This window comes from Globicephala melas, chromosome 6 (genome assembly GCF_963455315.2).
Source record: "Globicephala melas chromosome 6, mGloMel1.2, whole genome shotgun sequence".
Taxonomy (NCBI): Eukaryota; Metazoa; Chordata; class Mammalia; order Artiodactyla; family Delphinidae; genus Globicephala; species Globicephala melas.
This window is the reverse complement of record NC_083319.1, coordinates 11,366,335-11,392,931: the sequence shown is the minus strand read 5'-3', so window position 1 is coordinate 11,392,931 and position 26,597 is coordinate 11,366,335. Positions and strand designations below refer to the sequence as shown.

The window sequence follows — 26,597 nt, the reverse complement described above, 5'->3', positions numbered from 1 at the left end:
CCATGGTGTTCCTTACTCTAGATAGAGATCAGAGTGAAACAGAGATCAGCAGCTTGTTCGTCGAAGCCAAAAAATGTCCGTTGTCTGAAGAATTTTGTTTTGGAAGACAAGCCCAGGTTTTGGGTCAGAACCTTATGCCCTCAGGAATTTCATGGTTGAGCATCCAGGCAGATTTTATAAGCTTGGTGACCACCCAAGCCTTTGAGCCTTCCACGTGGATGTTCCCAGGTCAGGCTCTTCGGGAATCTCTTGCACAGCTGGGCTGCTTGTCGCGTCGGTAGCGTGATTTCCATAGAGCAGGTTCTGTCTGGCTATGAATAGATGTTTTTTTCTCTCTTTCTTGGATGCCTGAATGGCAGTCTCCCTCCTGCAGTCCCAGAGGCCGACCTGAGTGTAAAACTCCAAAATGGACATCAGAGCAGGGTCATCCATTCCTGCTTGGACTCTCGGCTCCCAGCGAGGCTCAAAGAGGTGGGTCGTTGGCTGCCGTGACCTGGGAGTTTCCCGAGGGTCTCCCAAGCTAAAATAGTTATAAAGACTGCTGAACAAAGTGAAGGAATCAGAGTTCACGGATAAGGTAGCAGCTCAGAGCAGCAGGCGAGTTAAGGAGGATGGTGTAGTGTCTTTAGAAACCTGCCTGCTGGCATCCAGGCCACAGATGGGCAAAGCCCCTGAGGGCAGGAAGGACTCTGGAGATATGCCTGCTGCAGGCCGGAGGGCCCTGTGGCTCAGTGGTTGGAGTGTGGGTGCCGGAGCCACGCTAGCTGGCTTCAAACCCCAGCGGTGTTATATAAGGGGTAAGTAGGTTAACCTCACTTAAGTGCATTAGAGTAAGGCTTGGTGCATAGTAAATAAATCAGGGTAAACTGAGGCCCAGAGAGGGCAAGGGACTCGACCGTGGTCACCCAGAAAGTCATCAGAGCAGCCAGACAGAAACTCAGGATTCCTAGTCTTGTGGACACTTCTCTCCTCCCCCGGCCCCCTCAGTCAGACTGTTTCAACTCTGCCTTCTGAAGAGGAAATCGTGTGACCCCTCAGCCCGTAAGATTTCAGACTGTGCAGAATTTCGGAAACCTCTTCGGGCTGGCTGGGGGCCTTGTCGCAATTCCATTCAGCTGCTAGTTCTTTTTTCTTCCCTTTTTTCCTTTGAAAGCTCGAGAGAGTCTCCTTTTCTAGCTCCCCAAAGAGAAAAATTAACCTTTTGGCAAAGGAGTTTGAAGACTTAAGTCCCTGTTGTGCATCCCTGAACCAACCCCTGCCCTCTTTCTGGGCCTCAGTTTCCCCGTCTGTAAAATGAGAAGAGTTCCCCCCCACCCCCTACGACAGGCTGGGTGACTCCCACCTGCCAGCCTGTCATGTCTTCGGTGACAAGCGAGCTGAGACGTGCCGCCCAGAGCACAGGTCTGCGTTGACGGTCGGGTGAGTGTTGACTGAACTGAAGCTGGTGATACATCCTTCTAGGAAGTGAGGTGAAACCCATCAGAAATGCCGCCCGCTTCCGCCCACCTCCTGGTTTCAAAGGTTATTTGAGTCATCAGAGTTGCCAGTACTTTTCTTGTTCTCCTGTTTCAGCGAAACGCTCCTCGACCACTCTGGGCTGAGGCTGGGTGGCCAGGACGGTCTCGTCTGCAGGCCGCCAAGGCGTCAGAACCGAGGGGCTCGGTGGGCACTGCAGCCACGAGCTCTGGAAGCTGCCAGCCTAGGAGATGAATCCTGCTCCCAGGCTGGTGATACCGCCCCTCTCTGAGCGTCAGTCTCCTCATCTGTGAAATGGGTGGGTGAGCCCCGCCAGCAGGGTGAGATGGCAAGCCCAGAATAGGGGGATGGGAGCCCCAGCTCACGGCCCTCTTCCTTCCTGCTTAAGAGGTCCTGGCTCTCCTGGGCTCTGGCTGGGGCTCAGGAGATGTTTATATGCCCAAGGCCTCCCTGGCTCTGGGGGGACAGAGGGACATTTGGCCAAGCCAGGAAGCCTAGAGGCAGACCCTCACCCATCAGGGCCAACAGCGTCCTGAGCGCAGTCCTCTCAGCCTTCCGATGGGGAGCTGAGGGCCCAGGAGGGGAAGGACCCAGAGCAGGGAGGCCGTGGAGCCGAGGCTAGAGCCGAGGATCCTAGACCCGGAGTCCCCTCGCCCTGGGTTCTCCCAGCACCATCAGCGGGGCCAGCCCGGCTGGGCCTGGGAATTCAGAGATGGGTGCCATGGTGGGCCTGGAGTGGACTTGGAGCTGAGCCCTATCTGGATAGGCCCTGGCAGGGGCCTCGGGCAAGTCATGCCCAGCCCTGAGCCCCCATGTCCTCATCTCAAAATTGGGCACCATTCCTGCTGTGCCCACCTATCAAAGTTGTCATGAGGCTTCGTAAGATGGTGTGGGTAAAAATCCCTCTGCAGAGAATCAAGATCTGTCCGGATGTGAAGGATTTGATATTTGTCCTCCCCTGGGGCATTTCTGTATCCCTATCACTCAGTGTCTGGTACGGAGTAGGTGCTCAGTAAGTGTTGCATGAGTGAATGACAATAGGTACCATTTATTAAGCACCTGCTATATATCAGGCATCACCCAGGGAACTTGCCACGAGGTGCTGTAATCCTGACAGCAACCTGGGAGTTTAGGTGTGTCACCCTTTTACAGATAAGAAATCTGAGGCTCAAAAAGTGAAGTAACTTTACCTAAGTTCACACACAAGTGGTATGTGAGGAAGTCAGGATTCACACCTGACTCTTAAGTCCGCGTGTCCTTCCAGGTGCTCACGAGGGCCTGCTGGGCCACCCGCTCCCTGGGATATGCCGGTGTTTAACAAACAGGTCCCTGGGCAGAGGGGTGGCGGGGTGGGAGGGAGAGGGATTTGTACAAAGCCTTGATTTGTAGCATTTGCCAATTTCCAGGGTGTAAGTATTCCTAGCGTGCCTGATTGCAAGGCACCAACATGATAACTGTCTCACAAAGTCCCTGAGAATTTAGCAAGCAGCCCCCGCAAGCCATTAGTCGCGGCTCCAGTGCACCTGTGCACCCCTCTGCTTTGTGCAGCCCCCTCCTATGCCCAAGGAAGGCCACGGAGTTAGCAGTGTCCGCTGGTCTGGGACAGCAGACTGGAACCAAGCAGATGGCTTGGGTGGGCCTACTTGTGCTTCTAGACCCCTCAACCCTCTCCCTCCAGGGCCCCTGGAGCTGCCTGCGGTCTCGGTATCACACAAAGACTCGGGGGGTGGCGTGGATGAGATGCGAAAACTGATCCGCAACACCGCGACTGGAATATTAAGGCCTGCCAGCCTCGCCGTGTGCGATATTCCTGCCAGGCCCGGAGCAGAGCCCTGTAAACGCCGGGATATAATGGACAATAAAAGTCGCCAGAAAATAGTGAGTCTCCTAGGGCCACTGTCATCCCTGACACACGCTGCTTGCTGGAATCACGAGCCGTGTGATCATGAGGCACGATCGTCATGTAAATATATAGGGTCTCTCGCCAGCCAGCACCGGCCAAGATTTATTTTATTGAGGCAGTGGGGGGAGGGGGATGACTCAGGTTCATCGTCCTGGTAACTTTGTAAAATGCTTTGCCATCACTTCCAGCTTCTGGGAGAATGCAGCAGGAGCCAGTGTGGCCTCTCCCATCCTCCCTAAAAGGGGGAGATCCCCAGAGGCCGTGGGCCCCGCCTGCCACATTCACAGGCCCAGGGGCCTGGTTGGCCACGAGACTGGGGTCCCCTGGGGAAGGAAGACCGGCCTTATTGTAACACTTGGTTCACAGAGTGGGTTGCCAGAAATATTTGTTGCAGGGATATCGCTGTTGAATGAGCACTGTTTTTTTTTTTTGAGAGAATTCCTTTATTTTTATTATTTATTTATTTTTGGCTGCGTTGGGTCTTCGTTTCTGTGCGAGGGCTTTCTCGAGTTGCGGCGAGCGGGGGCCACTCTCACTGTCACAGCCTCTCTTGTTGCGGAGCACAGGCTCCAGATGCGCAGGCTCAGTAGTTGTGGCTCACGGGCCTAGTTGCTCCGCGGCATGTGGGATCTTCCCAGACCAGGGCTCGAACCTGTGTCCCCTGCATTGGAGGCAGATTCTCAACCACTGCGCCACCAGGGAAGCCCAGCACTGGTTTTTAATGGTGATAACGGTAAGCATAATAGTAGCAACAGCCACATTGATTGAGCTCTTGTGTATACCTAGTCCTGATAGCCCTGAGCTGCTGGCATTCTGCCGGCGTGTCCTCCACGCGGTCCTCATAACCAGCCCCACGAGGTCGGTCCTACACAGCCCCCAGTTTACAGAGGAGGGAACTGCAGAGACACGGCTACAGGCCTGACCCGAGCTCCTGCGGCTGGACAGAGGCAGTGCAGGATTTGAACGTCAGATTCCAGAGCCTGTGCTGGGCGGCCTTACCTCACTTCCTGGCCCTTGGGTCCCAGATCCAGTGCCACTACCTCCCTGCAGCCCCCTTGATTGGCCCAAGTTGGAATCAGTGGCCCCTACTTTGATTCTGCAACACAGTTAAGCACTTGGGTCTGGTTCCCCGACGACCACGAGGACTCAGACCTACATTTCCATCCAGGCTCTGCCTCTCTCCAGCTGGGACACCTCCAGCGAGTCACGTGACCTCACTAGCCTCACTTTCCTCATCTGTCAAATGGACGCACTCTCTGCCTTACAGGGTCGTTTTGTAAGCACATGAGCTGCCAGCACCCCTCAAGGATCTGGCCCTGCACCTGGCAGTTAAGGGGTGCTCTGTGTGTGGACCGCACTGTGTACACATCGCCACTCCCGTGTCTGTGTGTCTGGGAGCTGGGAGGCCTCTGAGCCATCCCCCCACATGGCTGTGGCTTGTTGCGAGTGGGGAGGGCAGTGTGCAGGGGGCTGGGGGGCTCACAAAATCTTCCAAGGTCAGAGAGAGTGTCCCTTAGCAATTCCAGACCCAGAAGGTCTGGTTTTCCTCCCAGACATGAGCACAGGATTAGATAACAAGCTCCTGGAGCTCAGTTTCAGGGCACGCCAGCGAGTTGCAAATTCTCCCTCAGCCTCATAAAAAGTGTTGGCACAAGAATAGCCCTCCCAAGACTGCAGAGCCCGACCCACCCGTGTTGTAGGTGGCGAAACCAAGACCCAGAGACAGGCCATGACTGTCCCAAGGCCATGCGGCCCTTTGAGAGTCCCAGACCCTGTGAGTCCTGAGCCACCATGCCACACGACGTGGCTCAGAGCGGGATTCACCCTCGAGGGGTTAAAAATGGCCTCATAATTTCCCAGGCCCGACGCGGAGTCCACGAGGATCCCGTGGGGAATGTGACACGGGAAGGTCCAGGGCCACTGTGGTGTGGCCTGGAAGCGGAGATGGTGCGCTGGCCCGTCACTCTGCGTGGGGTGGCAGGACTAGATGGACGAGACACTGTCACCCACAGACCGAGCCACGCTGAGCTGCATGGAGGTCGCGCTGGAGGATCCCGGTGACCCAGGCGGCCCTGAGAGTCTGGGCACTGCGAGCCCGTCTGTGCCCCTCAGCACAGCTCCACCCTCCCTTCTGTGTCCCAGGTGGACAGGCGGGGAGTGACTGGCAGTGCGTGTGTGCCCACGGGCATGGAGGCTGATCCGAGCCAAGGTAAACTTCAGGAAGGTTCTTGCCATCCTGGCCCAGGAGGAAGAGGAAGGCTCCAGGAATCTGTGTTTTCCCTGGGTGCTACCGTGTCCTAGATGGGAGCCCTGGAGGGAATTCCTCTCAGCAGAAAGGAGGCCGGAAGCAGAAGAAAAGCAATGGTTAGGCAGAAAGTGCCCAACCTGGGGGCCCGACCGGCCCGTCTGGAGCCTCTGCTGTGCGTGCAGGCTGATGCCGCCCACCTCGCCGGGTCGTGGAGGACGGTCCTCTAGGGGTGCCCCGTGAGCCGGGGCCTGGGCGGGGAGTCCACCCAGGCCTGTGGACGGCTGGCCTGGGCCCGGCTGCAGTCACCCAGGGGCCGGCACCTGGCATCTGCCCGACAGTCGGGCCCGGCTGGCGGGGAAGGTGTGCTGGCAGGTGGCCGAGTCCCGGTGCCAGGATCTGGCTCCGTGTGTCCTCTGGGGCCTCAGCTGGCATATGCCCTCGTCAGTCCCCGCGGTCGAGCTGCAGATGGGGCGCGGGGGGTGGGGGTGGGTTTTGCCCAGGGTGGAGCTGGCTTTCGTTCTGGAGAGGAAGGCGTGTTCTGACCACGGGAGCTCTTTTCGGAGATGGAGGGCTGGGGCCGACCTGGAGGCGTCCCTGCCTTCTCCCACATGCCCGCAGGTCCGCCAGCCTCCGTGCCTTTGACCCCACTGCGTTCTCAGCTGGAATTCCCGTCCCTCTGGTGCTCACCCTGCTTCTCCTTCCAGGCTACCCCAGACTCCAACCCTTGGAAGAAGCTGTCCGTGATCTTGCCTGGGTCACAAAGTGAGGGTCTCTCAGTCCTTCTCTTGGGGACACTTTTCATGCTCTTTCTGGCTTGCGGTTATCCGTCCCTGTGTTTCTGGGTTCTCTCCTGTGACCCCGTAAGAGCAAGGGGGTTTCCATTCATGCGATCTTGGGGTCACCCGTGGTCAGCACAGGCCCTCAACGGAGCCAGCAGCTGGAAGGATGTGTAGAAGGAAGGGAAGGTGGGAAGACTCAGATCCTGGATCCACAGCCTGGTGTGCGAGAGCACGGGGCCAGGATAAGGATTAATAATCAACAGTAGCTCCAGTGACTGGGGCTCTGCTCGGTGTCAGGCCTGGGGCTAAGCACTTTGAGGCCCCTGATGTTATGGAGCCCTCCACAGCCCGGGGCGATGCACACTATTTGTGTCCCAGTTTTACCTGCGAGAACCCTGGGGCCCACGTAGCTGGGGTGCACCAGAGCCAGGACTTGAACCCAGGGCTGCTGCCTACCAAGGCTGTCATCTCTTAGGCAGCAAATATTTTTGGTTCAGCTCACAAAAGAGAGATTAGAAAGGGTTAAGCTTTTTTTTTTTCTTTCTTTTTTTTTTTTGCAGTATGTGGGCCTCTCACTGTTGTGGCCTCTCCCGTTGCGGAGCACAGGCTCTGGACGCGCAGGCTCAGCGGCCATGGCTCACGGGCCCAGCCGCTCCGCGGCATGTGGGATCTTCCCGGACCGGGGCACGAACCCGTGTCCCCTGCATCGGCAGGCGGACTCTCAACCACTGCGCCACCAGGGAAGCCCCCAGGGTTAAGCTTTTAAAGGGACAGCAAGAACATTTATGATTCTTAGCGTTGGCTGGCCCCCATGGGGGTGGGTGGGAATGGAGCCCTGTGGGTGAGGGAAGCACCCTTCATCCCTCCCAGGCTGGTTGGACCTCAGCGTTTACTGTCAGTGTTCTGGGTTCTGGGGTGGCGGTGAGGGGTTGGTAGAGCCTACAGGGCAAGTTCCTTTGCCTGACCATGTGGGTATGGAGTGGGTTTAGGAGGCCGGGTCCTAGCCAGGCACTGCCACTGCTGTGCCCATGGCCCGGGGCCAGTCTCTTGCCCTCCTGCCGCAGTTTCCTGGAGGGTAAAATGGGGGAGCAGGATTGGGCAATCCCAGAGTGGACTGTAATTGCATGCCGCCCCCTGGCTTCCGGCACACTTGCGCTCTCTCCAGGACTGACCCCACGGCCACTGCCATCAGATTCCAGTCCCTGGTGAGCAGTGGGCTCCCTGGTGGCAGTGACAAGTCCCTTTCACCACGGAGGTGGCAGCCAGAGCTATTTTTGGAGCAGCTCATGGTGGAGGAGTTCCCTTTTGGCAGTGGCCGGGGACAGGAGTCTTGGGCAGGGGAAGTCCCATATGGAGACAGGGCTGGCCTCCCCTCCTTCACCAGCCCTGGCACGGGGAGGCCACCCAGATCCCCAGAAGTCCCGGTACCGTGCTCACATCTACTTCAACCCTGAGCCGAGACCTTCCCCAGAGCTTCTCAGGAGCCACTTTGCAAGGTACCGGCCTTTGCCCTGCCTTTGCTGTGGGGAGCCCCTCACCCCTTCCTGCCACCTGGGGCTACAGCCTTTGCCCTTGAGGGTGTGCCTAGCAAGTGACAGGGAGGCAGGCCCTGGCGACCTCCGGGGCCTGGGCTCACAGAGCACCTGACCGTGGCTGCACCTCTGCCACCGCTGCCCCCTTGACCACCCACCTGGTGGGAGCTGCCCGTGGGCCAGTGCCGTCAGCCTGGCATGACCTTTGTCACTGCTCAGGTTAATGGGGGGAAGTTTCATGCTGGGTGATCCCGGGCTTTGCCAGAACTCCCAAGGTGACGAGGGAAACAGGAGACGGAATTCTTATGTCTCCCGCCTGGGTCTTGGCTACCTGGGCCCCTTCCTGATGTCTGAGCAGTGAGTTCTCCACAGAAGTTTCTCTTGCCAGGAACAGCCACCCTTTCAAACCTTAAAAAGAGAGCAGGAGAGGGAATTAGGGGAGGCCAGGGATTGAAGAACTTCCCCTGTGTAGAGGCCACTGGTGGGATTATGGATGTCCTCCTGGGCCCGGGGCAAGCTCTTTGCAAACCCTGAGCCTCCATCTGCCTGAGGGCTGCTCTGCTGGGCTTCCCCCTTCGGCTGTCGGTTGGCAGGGCAGGAGCCGTGGTCTGAGACAGGATATGGGAGAAGAGGAATTTCTGCTCTCCCCGGGCTTCTCCCTCCTGGCTTCTGGTGTTTACGTACTGGGTCACCCCCCCTCTGCGGCCTGCTGGGGCCACAAGGAGAGTGATTTGGTCTCTGCCCTTGAGGAAATCTCCACTTGAGGGAGAAGAAGACATGTGTGCAGGCAGTGACGGCACAGAGACCAGGTCGGTGGAACCTGGGAGTGGCTGACTAGAGGAGTCCAGGAAGGCTGCCTAGAGCGGGTGCCCTGGGTTGGGCCTGGAAGGAGGATCCAGGTTTGCCGGGAGGCAGTTCATTCCAGGCAAGGGAGGCAGAGCCTGCCAAGGCCTCGAGGAGAGAGCAGGTTCCTTTCCCTGGAGGGCAGGGGTCCTTGGGATGGTGGACCTACCTAAGGGGTCTGAGGCTCCTCGCAGAGTGAGACCCCGCAGCTTCCCCCAGCTCCGTAGTGGTCTCCAAGGATGTCCCCAGGTAGATGAGATTAAAACCCAGACTTTGGAGAGAGTCAGATCTGGGTTCTAACACGGGTGCGTGCCGTTTACCAGCGGCAAGGCCTTGGCAAGTCACTTAACTGCTCGGCACCGATCTTTCCTCATCTGTAAGAGGGCAGCGCAGACGTTGTGGAGGAGTGTGCCGAGGTGCTGCGTGTCACTCCCTGGTGCAGAGCAAGTGCTCAGCAGATCTTCCTTCACCAGGTCCTGGAGCCAAAGGCCTTCCCGGGTAGAACCCAAATGCCTCATTGCTCCTTGAACTGAGAGATGTTTACAGCTCCTACATTTTTTTCTTCCAGAATTGGGTTTTATTACCCGAGAAGGAGAAAGTGAAAGGCGATCTGGAGCCGCCTCAGTTGTAGAAAGGCTCAGGGAAGCCCTGCAGTGTGGGTGTGATGTGTTGTGAATTGCCTGGTGGTCTCTCCTGCTCTGAGACCTCGGGGATCCTGAGCGTGGACACAGATGTTTCTTGCTTGGGGCATCAGGAGGGTGGAGGAGCCCCCCTCCACTGACTGGGAGATTGCAGGCTGCTTGGTGCCACCCGGCTGCCCCTGGGAGTCCACCCTGCGGGGTCCAGCTGTTTCCTCTTTATGGATGAGGTAGGGGGCGGGTCTCTCCCAGGATCCCACGAGAAGTGCTGAGCCTGATTACGACCCAGGACCCGGTCCTGACGCAGGAGGGGGACTTTACCCCATGAGAGGTCATAGGTTCCAGGCAGAGGCTGGTGTGTGGAAGGTCCGGGGTGCTGTGTGGTTGGGAAGGGGAGGCCCCCACGTGCAGGGGCCTGGGGCGGGGTAGACTTTAAGGAGGGCAGGCCAGCGCCAGCTGGACGGAGTTTGGGACGCCTTGCTCAGGCGTGTGGGCATTTTTCTGCGCGGTTTTGGGTGGGGAGAAGCAGGTTGAGATTTGTGTCTTGGTGGGGGAACCCTCCTTTGGTGGGGCTAGAGGTCAGGTCATCAGGCAGGAGGCAACTACAGGGACCCCACAGAGAAGGGGCCAGGCCAGCAGAGGGCAGGGGCTCTGGGTAAGTGGAGACTTGTTTGGGGAAAGAATCAGCAGTGCTGGATGAAGACCAGGTGTGGGCTATGAGGGAGGGCGAGGCGTCCGGAGGAGGAGCCTGGGTTCCTGCCGCGTTCCTGGGCAGACAGGAGACCCCGTCGCTGAGATGAAGACCCAGGGGAGGGCAGGTGAGTCTTCAGTGCCTGGAACTTTTGGTGGTTGGCGTCTGGAGCTCTGGAGGGAGGCCCCAGGCTGGAGAGAGTTGGGGGTGGGGGGTGGGTGAGGAGAGGGGAGCTGGAAGAAAAGGATGGGGTAGGGTGCCGGGGAGGTGAGCTGGGTGGGTGCTGCGTTGCCCCTCAGCCGCTGACCTCCGGGTTCTGCAGACCCACCCCGTGAGAGGCCCCACTGCCCTGAGGAGGGGGCTCAGGGACCTCTCTGCAAGGCTGCACCGCCCTTCCCGGGGCTGCACGGGGTCCCGTGTCTCAGAGAAGCCAGGCTCCTGCTGGTCGTGGAGCTGCGGAATCTGAGTGGCAAGTGTGGCTTTCGGTGGGGGGGGGCGGGTGGTGAGGGCTCCCAGGCCCAGTCAGGAAACCAGACACCATCTGTGGCTCATCCCCTACAGCTCCCAAGGCCCCCGTGACTCTGGCCTGAGATCGAGCTGCTTCCTGTCAAGTGATGAATGGGCAACGTCTGCTTATCCCAAGACCAGAAGGGAAGGGGGGCCGGGGTGGGGGAAGGACACAGTAGCCAGAGCCACGCCTCTGGGCCAGAATTCATTCATTCATTCATTCATTCACTCAGTCCCTCACTGTCCAAGGAGGTGTGGACTACGGGAGTCTGGCAGACGTGGTTTCAAGTGTCAGTTCTGCCTAATGCCTGCTGTGTGACCTTGGGCCCGTTGCTTAACCAGTCTGAACTTTCATTTCCTCCTCTGCACTACGTGGATTATAGCGGCCCCCACCTAGGGTGGCTGTGAGGTGGAACGAGGCGTGCACGGCCCTTGGCGCGTGCCTGGCGCACCCACAGTGCGGGCTCCGCTAGCGATGCGCCGTCATTACAGCCGGTCTGCGTGGGTGGGGCGTTCCTTACTGCCCAGGCCTCGTGTGGGGACATGAAGTCGGTGGCATCCCTTTCTCGTTACTCACAGGCTCCCTGGTCTGAGGAGCAGGTTCAGATGGTAGCTCTCTCCTCTGTGTGGACTGACTTTGGCAAGTCACGTTTTCCCTTGGAGCCTTGGTTTCCTCACCTGCAAAAGGTGGGTGATAGCGCCGCTTGGGTCTCTTGGGAGATGTCAAGTTACTCAGCTCAGGGGAGGTGTTGCCGTGGATGCTGGCTGATGCTGCAGCTGGTCCGGCCTTGGCCTCACCAGTGGCCAGCCTGTGAGCTGCCTGGTCTCCCGCTGGGCCTCAGAGCGCCATCTGTGTAGGGGTGTGCTGGGCCGTACTGGTCTGTGGCGCTTCTCCTCTCCCGGCTGGCTGAAGGTCCCCAGCAGCGGGCACCTATCCTAAGCTTCTGTTGCCAGGAGCCTGCTGGACAAGCAGAGATAGCCCCTGGTGCCTGCACTGGCGTTGGGTCACTCATTCCGTGTGTGTAGGAGGGTGTGAAGTCACCAGGATGGTTTCCTCCTTTGGGAAAACAACGTGTGAAGCTGTTCATTGAGCAGGAAGGAGTGAAAAGGGGCCTCTTCCCCAGAGAAACGGCACAGGGTCCGGGTCCAGCCGAAGCTGAGTCTCCAAGGTTGCCTTTGTGATTCTCCCTGTCAGCCTGGGAGCCACGTGGGCCTTTACCAGCCCCACCCAAACCAGGGGCAGTGACGCCCCTACCCCAGTGGACAGACCGAGAGCACGGCTGGGCTCAAAGCCTTGTGGCCTGACCGTACACGCATACATGCACATACAGCATGCAGAACAGGGCAGGCAGACACTCGCTGCTTCCACCTCAGGGTTGGGGAGCCAGGTGAGGTGTAGACAGAGACTTGCACCCACACAGCCCTATCCACTCAGGCCCCCAAACCTGCCCCGAGCTGGGTCTTTGGCCTGAGCCTTCTGGTGTCTTGGGTCGTCTTTTACTGGGAGGGTACGGCCTCGATGAGCCGCCAGCCTCCACGAAGTGTGGTATTTGGCAGGAGACAAAGGAGGGATGTGACTTTCCCCTAAACGAAGTTTTAGAAATTGGGAAGGAAGCGCCCCAGGTGACAGTCACGGTCAGAAAGGCCTCTTGGGGGCTTCCCTGGTGGCGCAGTGGTTGAGCGTCCGCCTGACGATGCAGGGGACGCGGGTTCGTGCCCCGGTCCAGGAAGATCCCACATGCCGCCGAGTGGCTGGGCCCGTGAGCCATGGCCGCTGAGCCTGCGCGTCCGGAGCCTGTGCTCCGCAGCGGGAGAGGCCACAGCAGGGAGAGGCCCGTGTACCGCAAAAAAAAAAAAAAAAAAAAAAGCCTCTCGGCAAGCCTCAGAGCCCAGCCCAGTGTGGGAACCTCTCGCTTCCAGGAAGTGCCTGGATTAAACCCAAGCCCCCACGTCTCCCTGGGACACACCCCACGTTAGTAAGAGGCTTGCCGAAGGCCAGGGCGGGAGGAGCATGTCGGGGGGCTTTGCAAAGGCAGCCCCAGATCTCGTAAGTGACGAGGAAGGTATTTGCTCCAGAGCCATTCCAGAGAGGCCGTGCAGTGCGGTAGACAGAATGATCTGGGGGTCCAGCAGCCCCAGCTCTTTTACCAGCTGTGTGACCCTGGGCAAGTCCCTGCCGCTCTCTGAGCCCCAGTTCCCGTGTCTGTCACATGGAGACAATTCCTCCTCCACTGCCCAGGGATGGTCGGTGGTAATGACGCTGGTAACAGCTAAAGCCTCAGAGGGCCCTTCACATGTGCCAGGCTCTGTCCTGAGGAGTTTACATCTGTTAACACATTTAATTCTCAATGACCCTGAAAGGTAGATCTTACTGTTAGCCCCATTTTCCAGATGAGGAAACTGAGACACTGCGTGGTTAAAGGAAGCCGGGCCAGGATTTGAACCCAGGCAAGTCAGGCTCCCAAACAGACCCGCGGCCTTACCCTGGCACTCATCCTCATCCAGGCCCCGGGTGCCTGGTAGACGGGCACATGTGTGGAACCCAGGCTGGGAAGCACTCTGCCACCCCAGCGCCGGCTCCCGGCAGAAGAAAGGCCCTCTTTGAGGTGGCAGCTCCGTGTGGCCTGGGGCTCCGGGTCTCACATTCCACGGATTTTTGGCCCCTGACTTGGGCTTGGCAGCCTGGGCCCCATTGTTCTGCAACTTGGCAGGAGCCGCAGGGCACAGGCAGCTCCCGGAGGTGCCCAGTGCACGGAGGGGCTTTTCCCGGGCTTTTCCCTGCTCTCCGTGTCTCATCCCTCCGGATCCCTTTGGTCTTTCTGCATCTGAACCCCCTAAGAAGGAGTTTCTGGCAGGAATGTCCAGGGTAAAGGGGTTGGGCTTCTGTTGGGGTGCAGACAAACAGAGTGCAAATCTTCTGAAATCCAACACCCTGGAGAGCCTCAAGAGGCCGAGGCTGTCTTGGACCTGGGAGGCGCGTTGGAATCAGAGCTGGGTTCAGATCTGCCCTCTGTATCCTACTCACAACACGACCTTGAGTCTCCCCTCTCTGAGCCTGATTCCCCGTCTGTAAAATGGGTCTGTCAACAGCCCAGGCTAAGTGGAAGAGATCTGGCCACTGGACGCCTCAGAGAACCTTCACTTCTTTCCTCCCTCCTCCTCCCTCTCTCCTCCCCCTTCCTTCCCCCTCTGCCTCCTTGCCCTTTATCTGGCCCTCTCTGGCACTGGGGGGCAGGGTGCGGGGGTGGGCTGTGACTTGCAGACTCCTTTCCTGGAGCAAAGGCCCTTCCTCCTCGTGGGGACATGAGGTATAGCCAGTTCTATTAGGTTCCGGGCAGAACTGCTCTTAGGCACAGCAGTTTACCCCAGGGGGTTGGCACACCAGGCGTGTGGACAGCAGTGCTGCATCTGCTCGCTGCCATCCCGAAGGGAGAGGGCTCTGGGCCCCCTGTCGGGGGAATGGCTCCACGTGGCGCACCGGCCCTGGGATCACCCCTACCCACTCAGCACTGCCCCATTCTTGAGTGGAGGGGGCTTGAAGGAGCCACTGGAAAGGAAGTGATGTATTGCTGGTAAGAGCCTGTGAGGGGTGCAGTGCAGGGGTTATGGGCAAAGGTGGCATCACAGGTGTGAGTCCTGGCTTCACCACCTGTGATCCGTGTGATCTGGGCAAATCTCTCAACCTCCCTGTGCCTCAGTTTCCTCATCTGTAAAGTGGAACAGTAACAGAAGCTGTCTCGTGGAGGTGGTGTTAGTGAGATGGTGGTGAGATGGGCTAACAGGGGTGAAATGTATAAAGAAAGGGCCCAGCATGGGCCCTTTAATGATGGCTTACCATCATTATTACTATTATTTCTGATGAGGCCAGAGCCCCTTACTTTGCTCCTGGAGCCCTGTGTGAGGAACAAGGTGAGCTCCTGAGAGCCTGCAGACCGCCTCTGGGTGCAGATGCTAGATCGCCACGTGGGGAATGACATTCGCAAATACCTCCTAGGTCTCTGCCCAGTGTGACTTGCCCAAGGTCCCAGCTGGGGAGTGACAGGGTGGAGATACAAACCCAGGCCCGCTGGCCCTAGGAGGCTGGGTGAGGCGGGACGTTGGAGCCCGAGATGGAGGCACCGTGCTTTCCAGCCCGCGTGGTCTGTGAGCAGGTGGGCAGGTGAGCCAGTCACGTGTGGACCTGGCCTTTGGGCCACACCTGGTGCCTTCTGAGATAAAGACAGAACCTTTTTGCTGAAGACAGTTCTCCTCCAGCCTTCTCCCGGAGGTCTCCCTAAGGGCAGAGGACGGTGAACATGTCACCCCGAGGGGTCTGGGGTTGCAGCCCGAAGCAGCTGCAGAGCCTGCAGGAGTCTCCGGCTTTATCTTAAAATTCATGCGCATTTTACATTTTGTCCCCTCTGTATCCCGTTTATTGCCACACACATTTCCGTCCTGAGTGACAGCACTGCCTTGGGAAGCTGCTCGTGCTTATCTGTTTATCCTGGGGCTTTTCATACCCAGGTCCTCACTGTGTCACCCGGGGGGTGTGCGCTCCAGTGCGGAAGCTCGGGCGCAGATGGTGGGGAGGTGCTGTGGCCCCATCTGCATTGCAGGAAGCCACCTTGGTGGCCCATCTGGAGGAGGAGGGCTTGGCGGAAAGGGCACCGGGCACTGGTGGAGACCCAGGAGTCCAGGCGGGGGCGAGGCCTGGGCTGGGGCAGAGGTGGGAGTATGGGGCTGGGGAGAGGCCTCAGAAGTACAGGCACACCCCTTAATACCCTCCACATGACACCCCTTTGAGATAAGAGCAAAGAGACGGCAGCACGAGATCTACCTCTTTATATGTACACGTTAGGACGAAGCACGTAAGATGCCGTGCGTGAGGAGCAAAACCGGCAATTGCACAGGCAGGACACAGCACAGGCCGGGCTGGGTTTGACGGGTTGCTTTCAGCCACCAGGGCCTCCCCGCTAGGCTGAGGGGGGTGCCATCAGCAGACCGTGCCCCTGCTCCATGTGTCCTTGCTTTCTGCCATCTACTTTGTATGCTAGAGAGCAGTTTTACCCCAAAATGCTGAGGAAAGGGGTGTGAGGGAGGAGCTGGGCCTGCCCTGAGGACACAGAGGAAGGATGGGTGCTGGACGCCAGCGTGCAGATTCTAGAGAGGCTCGGAGTGCCTTCAAGGGCAGAGGCGGGGAGGCCGAAGGTCCAGCTCGGCAGGCAGTTCAGGGCTTGGTGGCCAGACTCTGACAGGTGTCGTAGACATCTCTGAGCCCGGGAGGGCTGGCCCATCAGCTACCAGACAGAGCTACAGTGGGGAGGAAGGAAGTGTGATCTGTGACCAGATCTCAGTGGCACTGACCGTAACAGCCCCATTGGTGTGGGTTCCTTTCCCACTGCCCAGATCACCCGGTTCACGCAGCAGGACCTGCCAACCCACTGGACCAGGCGATGCCTATCCGCTTGGGCTTTGGCTGGTGGGGATGGCTGGGGGTGCAGGTGACCAGGTGACTTACAGGTGGCGAGAGGCAGAGTCCGTCTAGAGAGAAAGACGATGTCCTGGGTTGGGTTCTCCAGAAGCAGACCCTGAGACGAGACTGTATGGGGGAAACCACGAGGGAGTGGGGGAGGCAGACAAGCAGGGTGTGATCTCAGACCAAATCACTACCCCACTCGGGTCTCTGGAGTGACTTACCCCCAGAGCGTCCTGACCGGAGGCAGGGGAACTGGCTTGCACACTCGCCCCCTGGGTCATTGATTCCTAGGGACTCCAGCGCTCCAGAGGGTATAGACGAAGCTGCTCTGATAGCCTGGCCAGCCCTTCGGGGTTCTGTTTGGGGAGGGTCAAGTGAGAGGTGCCCGTGGGAATGCCAGGGCGGGGTCTGGTGGAAGGAAGAGCAGCCTGATTAGGGGGCCCTCGCCACATGCCCGCCCTGCACCCCGTGTCTTCCAGGCATCCTGGGGGAACCCAGGCCTGGCCCTGGACACCGAGGTTTAGGTGTTGTAGAAATGCTTGTGGGTGAACGGAGGGCTTTCCTCCCGAGGAGGAACGCTTTCCCTCTTGCGTCCAGGAGCACCGTGAGCCACACAGCGTCTTCTGTGCGCCTCATCCTGGGTCCTGCCCTGGAGGTGCTTGTCTGCTGGGGAGGCCAGCAGAGGCTGCCTGTGACACCAGCAGTGGAAGCGATCTTGGGAGTGGTACAGAGATGGCCTTTAGCTCAGGCCTGGGCACATGGTGGGCAATTAATCAGGACAGCTACTGCGGTTACTATGGCCGCTGGCGAGTGGCATCCTTGACTGTCCTGGGGGCCTCCGATGTGGCAGCCCAAGCCCTGGAGGTTGAGGGGGCTGTTCCCTGTGCAGAGGGCTCTGCCCCTGCCTGGAGGTTTGTGCAGGACTTGAGTAGGACCCGTGGCCTCGGCCTTCCCAGTGTCGGGTGCACCAGGTCCCAGCAAGGACGGGCATGTGGGGTCCTTCCTGCAGCTGCTACTTGCAGTCTGACTCAAGGTCTCTCTCTTCTGGCCACTAGGCTGCCAGCCTGGGTTTGTATGGGGGTGAGGCCCAGAGGACAGTAACGGGGCAAGAACAGGCTTTGGAGTCCGGCACGTGTGGCATTGAATCTGGCGCCTCCCTTGCTGGATGGTGGGGGCACCTTTAGACTTTTCCCTGCACAGAATCTGTGTTCCCCTCTATCCAACGGGGATAGCCCTAGCAACCTAGTCGGGACAGCGTGATGGAGGGAGGTGTGTCACACGGGCCGTCGAGCTAGTTCTGCCACTTCCAAGCCGCATAACCAAGGACAAGTTACCTAACGGCTTGGCACCTCAGCCTGCGCATCTGTAAAATGGGACAAGTGAAATTACTTCCTCGATCCGAGGGCCATCGAGAAGAGAATGTGCACAGGCCTGTGTGTAAGAAAGCCCTTCTTTTCTGTTGCAGCCCGTGTCCTCGTGAGGCTGGCATGCAGGATGGCAGGACAGCCTAGCCACCTGCCCCATGGAGGGAGCCCGAACAACCTCTGCCACACCCCGGGGCCCGCGCACCCTCCCGACCCACAGGTAAGCCCTCCTCCTTCATCTGCAGTGCACTGGAGAGTCTTGGAGGAACACAGATCCCTGAGGCTGCTTTGTCCCGGCCACGGAAGGATGCCCCTTGGCAGCCCCCAGGCACCTTGAATGCTTCCAGTGATGGGAGCAGAGTCACTACCTGACCATTCTGCCCTCCATCCCAGTCAGCCACACGCACAGATGCCTCTCTGTCCCACACTCTGGGCTGGGATGCCAGGCCCTGGTCCTGTCCCCGGGGTTTCCGTGTGAATGGGACAGCGTTATCTCAGAGGGGTCAGCACTGCTTAGAAGGACAGACGTAGAGGGAGTCGTGGAGGCCCCAAGGAGAGTGAGGGGCGCAGGCGAGCGGACGGGTGCGCTTCCTGGCTCTGAGCTGGTCTGCCTCCTTTCCGGTCTCAGCTGTGTTCTGGGCCTCTTTAGCCGCTTTGTCCAGGACCCGCGGAGCTTCGGGGACGCTGCTTTCCCTACACGGGCCCCACCCTCTCAGCCAGGCCGCTTCTGGGGCTGTGAGCTGCTCGCACGCCCCATGCCTTTGCACATGCCATTCCCTGGGCCTGGGGTGCCCTCCTTGACACCTCCAGGCCTCAGTCCAAACGCCGCTGCTTCTGGGGAGCCTTCTTGTTCCACGGCACTCCCGTCTCTGTGCTGTCTCCACACCTGCGCACAGGCACTAGGTCATGGCCGTGATCGCATCCGCTGGGTCACTGGCGCCTGGGTCTGCCTCCCTTCCTGGACAGAAGCCTCTGGGGTGGGGCTTCGCCTGCCTAGTTCATGGACTGCAGATTCATGGAGTGCACCACCCGGGACACCGCCGTGTGTGAACAGACCCAGGTCTGCTCTTAGGGAGCACATAGCCTCACAGGAGAGAAAGACAAGAAAGAAAGCAGAAGAAACTGGGGGTCAGTGGAACTCCAGCAAGGAACGTGGTCTGAACTAGGGGACCAGAGAGGCCTCCTGGAGGAAGTGGCTTGCAAAGAACTAGAGGGGACAGAGAGCTTGGCTGGGCAGATTGGCCAGGGCCGGGTGCTGTAGCATCCTGTGGGCAGCCTGGAATGATGAAAAGTAATTGTCCAGAGTTGGCTTGTGTCCCAGGCCTGTCAGACCTACGTCAGGAGGAGACTCAGAGTCAGCCACCTTCCTGAGCCACGGAAGGGATTGTCACAGCTTCTGACTGCCTAGTCCTGTTGGAGGACTTCAGGTGGACTGGTGTTTGACCTGCTTGGGCAGGGTTGCCATGTACAGTTGTATAGGTTCTACACTGCCCAAAGGTGCCTGGCCAAGGAGGCAGGTGAGTCTGAAATCCTTCTCCTGCGCCTGAGCTGTCATCAAACTGTGCTTCCTGGTGTGACGCTGCATCAGCCCAAGGGAAGGGGCACATCTATAGATTCACACAGAGGTGACACGTTAAGTAGGAGAAACCGTGTATGTGCGTGCACACACGCACAGGGGGTCCAAAGGCATCTATGCTGTTCATCCTCCCCATTCCAGTTACTGGCTGGGATGCAGGGGCCCATTTCCTAGGTGGAATTTGGGGAGAAAGCTGGGAAGCCCATAGACACTGCTGGTCCAGGGTCCACCAGAACACCTCCCCGATGGCTGGGGGCAGTGGGGCTTCCTCGGGTAATGTAGCAATTTGTCATATTAAGTCATTCACTAACAATTGAGTCCCCCTTGATTAATCTCCCAGAATTAGCCAGTTGCATTTTGAGCAATTAGGGTTAATTACAGCCTCATTTGGCAGAGCAGAGAGTCCCATAATTATGTCACAAACAAGGCGAGGAGGTGGTGGGCTCCCGTGGCAGTGGCATCTTCTGGGTGTCTCCTCGCACATGTTGGAGTGGGTAATGACATAGTTAAGTGTAATTAGATACGATTACTCAGCGTTGGCTAGCGGCTGGCGGGAAGGATGCCCCTGGTTCGCCAGCATCTGGCCGGGTCTGCAGAACTGGGGCACAGCCGCATTGACGCTGGGGCTGCTGCAGGTCAGGGCTGGAATGAAAACAGTCAGGCGCTTTCTCTCTCCTCGTCTCATAGAGCACTGGTATTTAAACACTGTCTGGGGAGAGATCACGGCTGGAATCTTGCCTGTTTTCAGGACATAGAAACACCTCAGAGTGACGGCACAGGCATTTTCCTTTACGGCAAGAGGCACAGCTGTTTCCCTGAAATCACCCTGAGAGAAAAGAGCCGGGCTGCATGATGGCAAAATGCTGTGCTCTGGACCAGGCTGGGTTTGGTTCCCAATTCCATCCCTCACCAGCCAGGTGACATTGGGTAAATGACCTCTCTGAGCCTCAATTTCCTCTTCTGTAAAATGGGGCCATGAAGAAAGTGAGATGGTCTATTTTAAACACCCAACATGGTACCTAGCGTTGTTGGGGTTAAGGAAATGGTATGTCATTGATCTTATTCTTATATTTTAAAAATCATTTTGGTTTTCACAGCTAAAGAGCCCAGGGCTGGAAATACCCCCAGTGTAGAAAGAACAATTTAGCGAATACTCAAACTCTGGCTTTTGTTAACCTTCTGTGTCCAAGGCTAGTGGTTTGTTCATTTCAAGGAACTTTCTAGCTCTGGGTGCTGTCAGCCTATGAAAATATGTTTGCTGAACTGGGTTGAATCATATGTGAAATTCATATATACTTGGGAAAGCTGAACATGCTTGGTTTTATTGAGGTTTCTAATGAATGAATGAGTGGAGTTGAGAAGAAGAGCTTAAAATGCCCCCATGGTTTATGGTTTTACCAATTTGCTTCAGAGCATTTTCATCAGGAAAGAAACGCAGGGCTCAGCTGACCCACTAAGAAACACATGAATTTCCAAGAAGGAGAAAGGTGTTCTTGTCTGAGGAATCCCTGGCTAATGTGTCTTCCATCTGGAAAGTCTTTGCAAACCTGCTTGGGACGTGCCAAGTTCAGTTATATTCGGCACTGTTCAGAGACAGAGGAATGTGCATAACTTTGCAGGGGATGGGGACAGCTGTCATTAGTTCTGCATTGCACCAAAATCTTTATGAAAATCTTCCCAAAACAATGATGATAGATAAGATTTAATGACCAAATATTAACGGCCATTAAAATTCAAGAAGTGTTTGCTAAGTGTTGTAAATTCAGCAAGTGCTTGTCTCGTTTCTGCCTTGGGTCTGCGGGCGAGCCCTACACATAAGTGAATAAAGATGATGCAGAGGTGAGGCTCCCAGGGAGGGATGGACCGATGCAGGGGGAGCCCAGAGAATGGGGTGGCTTGTTCTGCTCGGGGCATCAGGGTTGACAAGGAAAGCTCTCTCTAGAAAGAAGATGACACGTGGGCTGACAATGAGCAGGAGTTTGGGGCAAAACAGGGAGAGGAGGATGTTCCAGGAAGAGGAAAGAGCCAGCCCTGAAGGTGCAGGACCAGTCAGGCTGGATAAGGATTTAAATACCTGTGCTTAGAAAAGGTAACAGCTGGTGTTTATGAGAAGCCTGGAATCCACATTGTCATTTGGAATTGAATCTGTAGCAAATGGGGAGCCCATTTGGGGTTTAAATTGACAAGGGGCTTGGGTTTTAGGTCACTGGTAGCTGGGGCCCGAGGCACAAGTCAGGTGAAAATAGGAGGTCACGTGATGCTTTGGCCTTAAATGGGCCCGACACAGGGAGGGAAGACGCCAGAGACTTCCAGGGGGAAAATCCAACTGCCCTTGGTAACTGAAGGGATTCGGGAGAGGGAGGTAGAGGACGTGGCCAGCCTGCTGGCATGGGGGCCGACGCTCTTTATGGTTTGTTTCCCTTCAAGTCTTTGCTTGTTAGTCGTTGGAGCTGGTTCCAGGTTCTCTCATCCGTGTGTTTAAGCTCAGCTTTCTCTGAGCTGGGTCAGTGAGGCTCGTCCTGGGGGAGCTACCACAACTGAGGTGACCTTAGGCTTTGTCATCAGGCGTCTCCCACGTTCCGGCGTCTTGCTCGCTGCTCCCGTGAGCTGATGGCACAAAGCTGAGTGTAGACAGACTTCCAAGCTGAGACAGTCACAGTGGTGGTTGTACCTACGTTACGATGCCTGGCAGTTACCTCATTTCGTCCTCCTACCAACTCAAGAGAAGGAGACCTTATTCAGAGCTCCATTTTGCAGGGGAGGAAAACCAAGATGAGTGGTAACTTGTCCTTTTTGCTGTTGAGGGGCAGAGCCCAGAGCCAGGGGTGGATCCAGGCCCTGTGGCCCCGCAGAGCATTTTCTTGCCACGAGGGCTGCGGGAGGGGAGACTGGCTTCGGGGACAAAATTAGCCAGATCGTGAAGAGCTGAGTGGGGCTGGCCTCGTACAGAGTCTGACAATATGGACTCTTTGTAAATCACACCCTTCTTTCGTGCCACACAGATTTAAAGCACATTGCTCTACACGCATGTACCGCATCCGTGAGAAGTTCCCTGCACACGATGTCAGATGTCTTTAAAGGTGAAACTCGTTTACAGGAAATGTCATTCTGATGAAGCGTACTTTTTAAAATCATAGAAGCGGTTGCCTTAAAATTAATGATGCATTGCAAATATCAGGGAAAAAAGACCCATCCAGTGTAAAGATGATTAAAATTCAGGTCAGAAGTCTGACTTAGTCAGGCTAAATTTTTTAATGAGATTTCAGAAAATTAATTGGGCGAATGCATTTTTATTCTTTTAACATGGAATTTTATGCTCCTGTTTGAAAAAAAAAAAAGGATTTGTCGATGACTGAGGCTTATTGTGGTTCAAACATTTTAAACTCAAATTAGCGCGGGGGGGGAGCATTTGTGGCCTAATTTGATCTGACTTGGGGAAGAGAGCTGGGTCTCTCCGAGCTTTCTGGGGTGGTCCAAGACACTCCCTCCCCCTGCTGTATGTCTGGTCGTGTCCTCCATTTCTTGAGAGGGTGCGATCGGGGCTGCAGGTGACTCAGGACCTCGGCCGCGTCATCGACTCCTGATCCCACCAAATTCCTCCTGCTGCCCAGGGAGTTGCTCCCAGAGGCTCCTCCTTTCTGAGATCGCGAGTCCTCCCCAGGCCTACCCCCACCTCCTCCCTGCCCCTCCACCCATCTCTTCTACCTTTTCGGGAGAGCTAAGGGGCTCCCACCCTGGGGAAGGGGGATGAGTAGGTCAGAAATGGCCTCTGGTGCCCACAGCACAGCCTAGAAAGGGAGGCGAGCCTGTTGTCTAGCACAGGCCCTGGGTGAGTGGCACAAGGTCGGTAAAGTCAGAAGCTGCAGGTACATTCACCTCACCACTTTCCTGTAGCCAGAGGATGTTGGGTAAATGAGCTCTCTGAGCCTCAGTTTCCTCATATGTGAAATGGGGCTGGGGAGACCTAAGTGAGATGGTGTACTTTAAACATCCAGCATGGTACCCAGCATCAGGGGTGTTAAGGAAATGGGATGTCGTTGATCTTATTCTTGTATTTTAAAATTAGTTTCAGGGAATTCCCCGGTGGTCCAGTGGCTGGGACCCCACGCTTTCACTGCTGTGGCCTGGGTTCGATATCTGGTCAGGGAACTAAGATCCCACAGGCCATGCGGCACGGCCAAAAAAAAAAAAAAAGAAGAAGAAGAAACATTCATTTTAGTTTTTATAGCTAAAGAGCCTGGGGCTAGAAATACGCCCGGCGCAGACCCTTGGTGGGGTGTGGACGGGGGTGATGATAATGACAGCTGACAACTCCTGTGCTTGGGTCCCTGGGCCAGGCTCCCGCCAGGCCAGGCACACCCTGCCTCAGGTCACCCCCAGCCCCTGGGTGCTGCCATTCTCCAGACATTCTACAACGCCAACCCAATAGTAATAATAACACAAACACGCGGCACTTCCTAAGTGCTGGGCCCTCTTCTAAGTGTTCACTCATTAACTTATTTAACCGCCAACAACCCTCTGGAGGGCGCGCTGATTATCTCAGTTGGACAGATGAGGAAACCGAGGCCCAGAGGGCTCACCGGGAAGTGGCAGAGCCAGGACTTGAACCCAGGCCTCCAGGCCCCAGCTTTAGTGTCTCAACCGACAGAGCCAGAGTGGCAGTCACCTCTCTGCCAACCTGGGTCCAGGGATTGTGTTTATTTTCCCCGGGAGGCAGCATGGGGTCCCAGACGTAACGGGACAGTAAGCATTGCATGAGCCATTTGCAGACAGGCCATCAGGAGGATGTGTTGGAGCCGCCATCATGGGAGCTGTTCGGGGCCAGCGCCGTGTTTGCCCAGCAGTTTAGAGCTCCCCAGACCTTCTTGTCCTGGAATCCTCTGGGAAGTCCTGGGCTGGTGTTTCTAACATCCCCCATCATGGGTGACCTCTCTCTGATGCAGGAGCAAGAGTGGAACTTGCCAGGGCCCACCCAGGAGGTGGGTGGCAGCAGGGAGAGGCCTGGCCTTTGGGGGCAAGAGCTCAGTTCAGCTTTTCTCCGAGCCCTTGAGTTAAATCGGGGTCAGGACTCTGCTGGCTCAGGCAGCTGCGCCCAGGAGCCCCGTGTCCCGTGGTGACCCCCACCTGAGCAGAGGCCCCTCTAGGGACAGGGCCTGGTCCTAACCCCTGTAAGGGCAGCAGAGGCCCCTGAGCCCCCTCACCGCTGTGCTGCTGCCGGGGTAACCTGCCCCCTCCTCAGAGCTTTCCTCTAATTAGGTCGAATGGGCTGTGACAGGAAATGCAAATCTGGGTCATCGCATATGCAGATGTGCAGGGGAGTCTCAGCGATGGTGGCTGGGAAGTCGCCCACATCCTCTGGGAGCTTCCAGTGGCTGTGGAGCTGGGCCACGTGGCCTCTGGGGAACATCCTTGGGGTGGGTGGAGAGCACTGGGGACTGACCACTCGCTACGGAGGGAAGCAGCCCCACGTTGGCAGAGCCAGAATCGTTAGTGAGCACATCCCCCAGACTCTTCACTGCCCCACGTCACCTGGCAGCGCAGCTGGGTCTCTATCGTCAGGGAGTTCAAGTCCCAGCTCCCCACTGCCTGTGCCTCAGTGTCCTTATTCATAAAGTGGGATTAATAAGTCTTGTTTGGGCTTCCCTGGTGGCGCAGTGGTTGGGAGTCCGCCTGCCGATTCAGGGGACGCAGGTTCGTGCCCCGGTCCGGGAAGATCCCACATGCCGTGGAGCGGCTGGGCCCATGAGCCATGGCCGCTGAGCCTGCGCGTCCGGAGCCTGTGCTCCGCAACGGGAGAGGCCACAACAGTGAGAGGCCCGCGTACCGCAAAAAAAAAAAAAAAAGTCTTGTTTTCCAAGGCCGTTAGGAGACTTTAGTGCTGAGACCTATCTAAGCATCTAGTACAGCAGCGGACGCACAGTAGGTGCCTAAGACATGAAAGCTTGTCGTCGTTATTTTCAGGACCACGTGTGATCCCTCCAAGTGCCGAGAAAGCTACCTTTTTCTAGGGTGTGTGATTTCAGCTGCACCCATAGAAGTGACAGTGGCTGTGTCACAGAGTCCCTTCTGCACCAGGCTGTTTTGGGTGCATTTCGTTGTGTCATTTGACAAACATGCCCTGAGCACTTGCTTCGAGTGGGTCAGAGCCTTAGTTCGAGGGGCAGAAAGGGGACTAAGACAGGGGCCCACTTGGTGAGGCCCATGGTGGGGGGATGGGTGGGACCCAGGTGGCTGAAGCAGGAGGTGTAGGCCTGGCTAGTCACAGGCTCTCAGAGGAAACGCAGAAGTGGCGTCTGAGTTGGGAGGCCACACAGCACCGGGTGAAGGGTATAGGTGAAGGGTGAAGGCTCTGGAGTACCCAACCCCGGGTTCAAATCCCCGCCGTTACACGTGGTGGGGTCTGGAGTCTCCCCTCCGAGCCTCCGCTCGGTTTCCTGAAATGGAGATTGCGATGATGTCCGCTCGCAGGGTCCTGGGAAGCATTCTGCACGGTGCCTGGCATGCAGTCCGCGCTCAGTAAATGCATGCTTGCTCGTCTTAGGTGGACACGCAGTGTATAGGTAGGTCAGTTGCTGTGACTGAAGAACTTACCTGACAGAGACCAGCAGGTGCTGGTAAGAGCATCGTCTTCTTCCTCCGCCAACCCTCCCTTCTGCTCGGGTCCCCGGGTGGAGCATCTTCAAATCTCTGGAGTCCTGGAGACTTCAGAGTCGGGGTGGGCCCAGCTGTCATCTTGCGGAGGGAAGGAGGCAGCGGGATTGCGGGCTGCGAGGCTGAGTTCCATTTCTCACTCCTGGCAAGAGGGTCCCCGTTAGGGTCTCCTTGGCCCACAGCTGAGCCTCGGCCGGTGCAGAGGCGGTGGGTAGTTGCTCGGGGCCCCCCTGGCTTCCTCACTCCTGCCCTGCCCACTCCTGCCCGTAACATGACTGCAACCACTAAGCACCTACTGTGTGCAGGGCTCAGCGATCTCATGGGACCCTCACGGCCACCCTACTTCTCCCTTATAGACGAGGAGACTGAGGCACAGGGTGGCTTGTGTAACCGCCAAGGTCACCAGCCAGCGACCCAGGCTGATTGGCTCCACTGTCGGGGTTCCCAAGGCTCTTCCAGGGCCTACTGGTCTGTCGTTGGCATTCCTAGTAGGGAGAATTCCAGAACACAGCCCAGTGAAATACTTGATCTTCCACACTCTCAGATGATCTGGCCCAAGTCTGGAAGAGACATTTTTCACTCCAGAAAATTCAGCGGCTTATTCTTGCTGCAGTGGGGCTTTCAGGGTTCCTTGCCCCACCCCGCTCCCCAGACTGAATCCTGCACACACTTCTGCACACCTACTATATGGAAGTCAGCTGGCAACAACAGACACCCTTTCTTCATGCCACCATCCAGCTGGGGAGGGTCCCCAGTGTCAGTGATCCCCCGCCTGAGAGTAGCAGGAGGGAGGGTGCATCTCGCCAGGCTGACGTGGGGCATTCTCTCCCCCCCTTTCCCTCCCAGGGCCCAGCGTTGGCGCCCCCTCCTCTCCTCTTCCCGAGAGTACCTTTGCAGGTGTGTTTGTGTGTGTGTCGGCGGCGGAGAGGTACCT

The 26,597-nt window shown here is 57.3% G+C and overlaps 1 protein-coding gene across 2 annotated transcripts in view; it reads left to right on the top strand.

The window, feature by feature from the left end:
• Positions 1-26,597, top strand: part of NEK6 (NIMA related kinase 6) — an 84,699-nt gene that overhangs the window by 25,340 nt on the left and 32,762 nt on the right. The window contains exons 1-2 of one of the 2 annotated variants that reach the window (XM_030858707.3): positions 9,971-10,237; positions 17,538-17,656. In XM_030858707.3, coding sequence (XP_030714567.1) covers positions 10,216-10,237; positions 17,538-17,656 — 141 coding nt within the window. In that variant the 5' untranslated portion in view covers positions 9,971-10,215. Of the gene's footprint in view, positions 1-9,970; positions 10,238-17,537; positions 17,657-26,597 lie in introns of those variants that run through there. The other variant, XM_030858710.2, reaches the window with a different exon arrangement.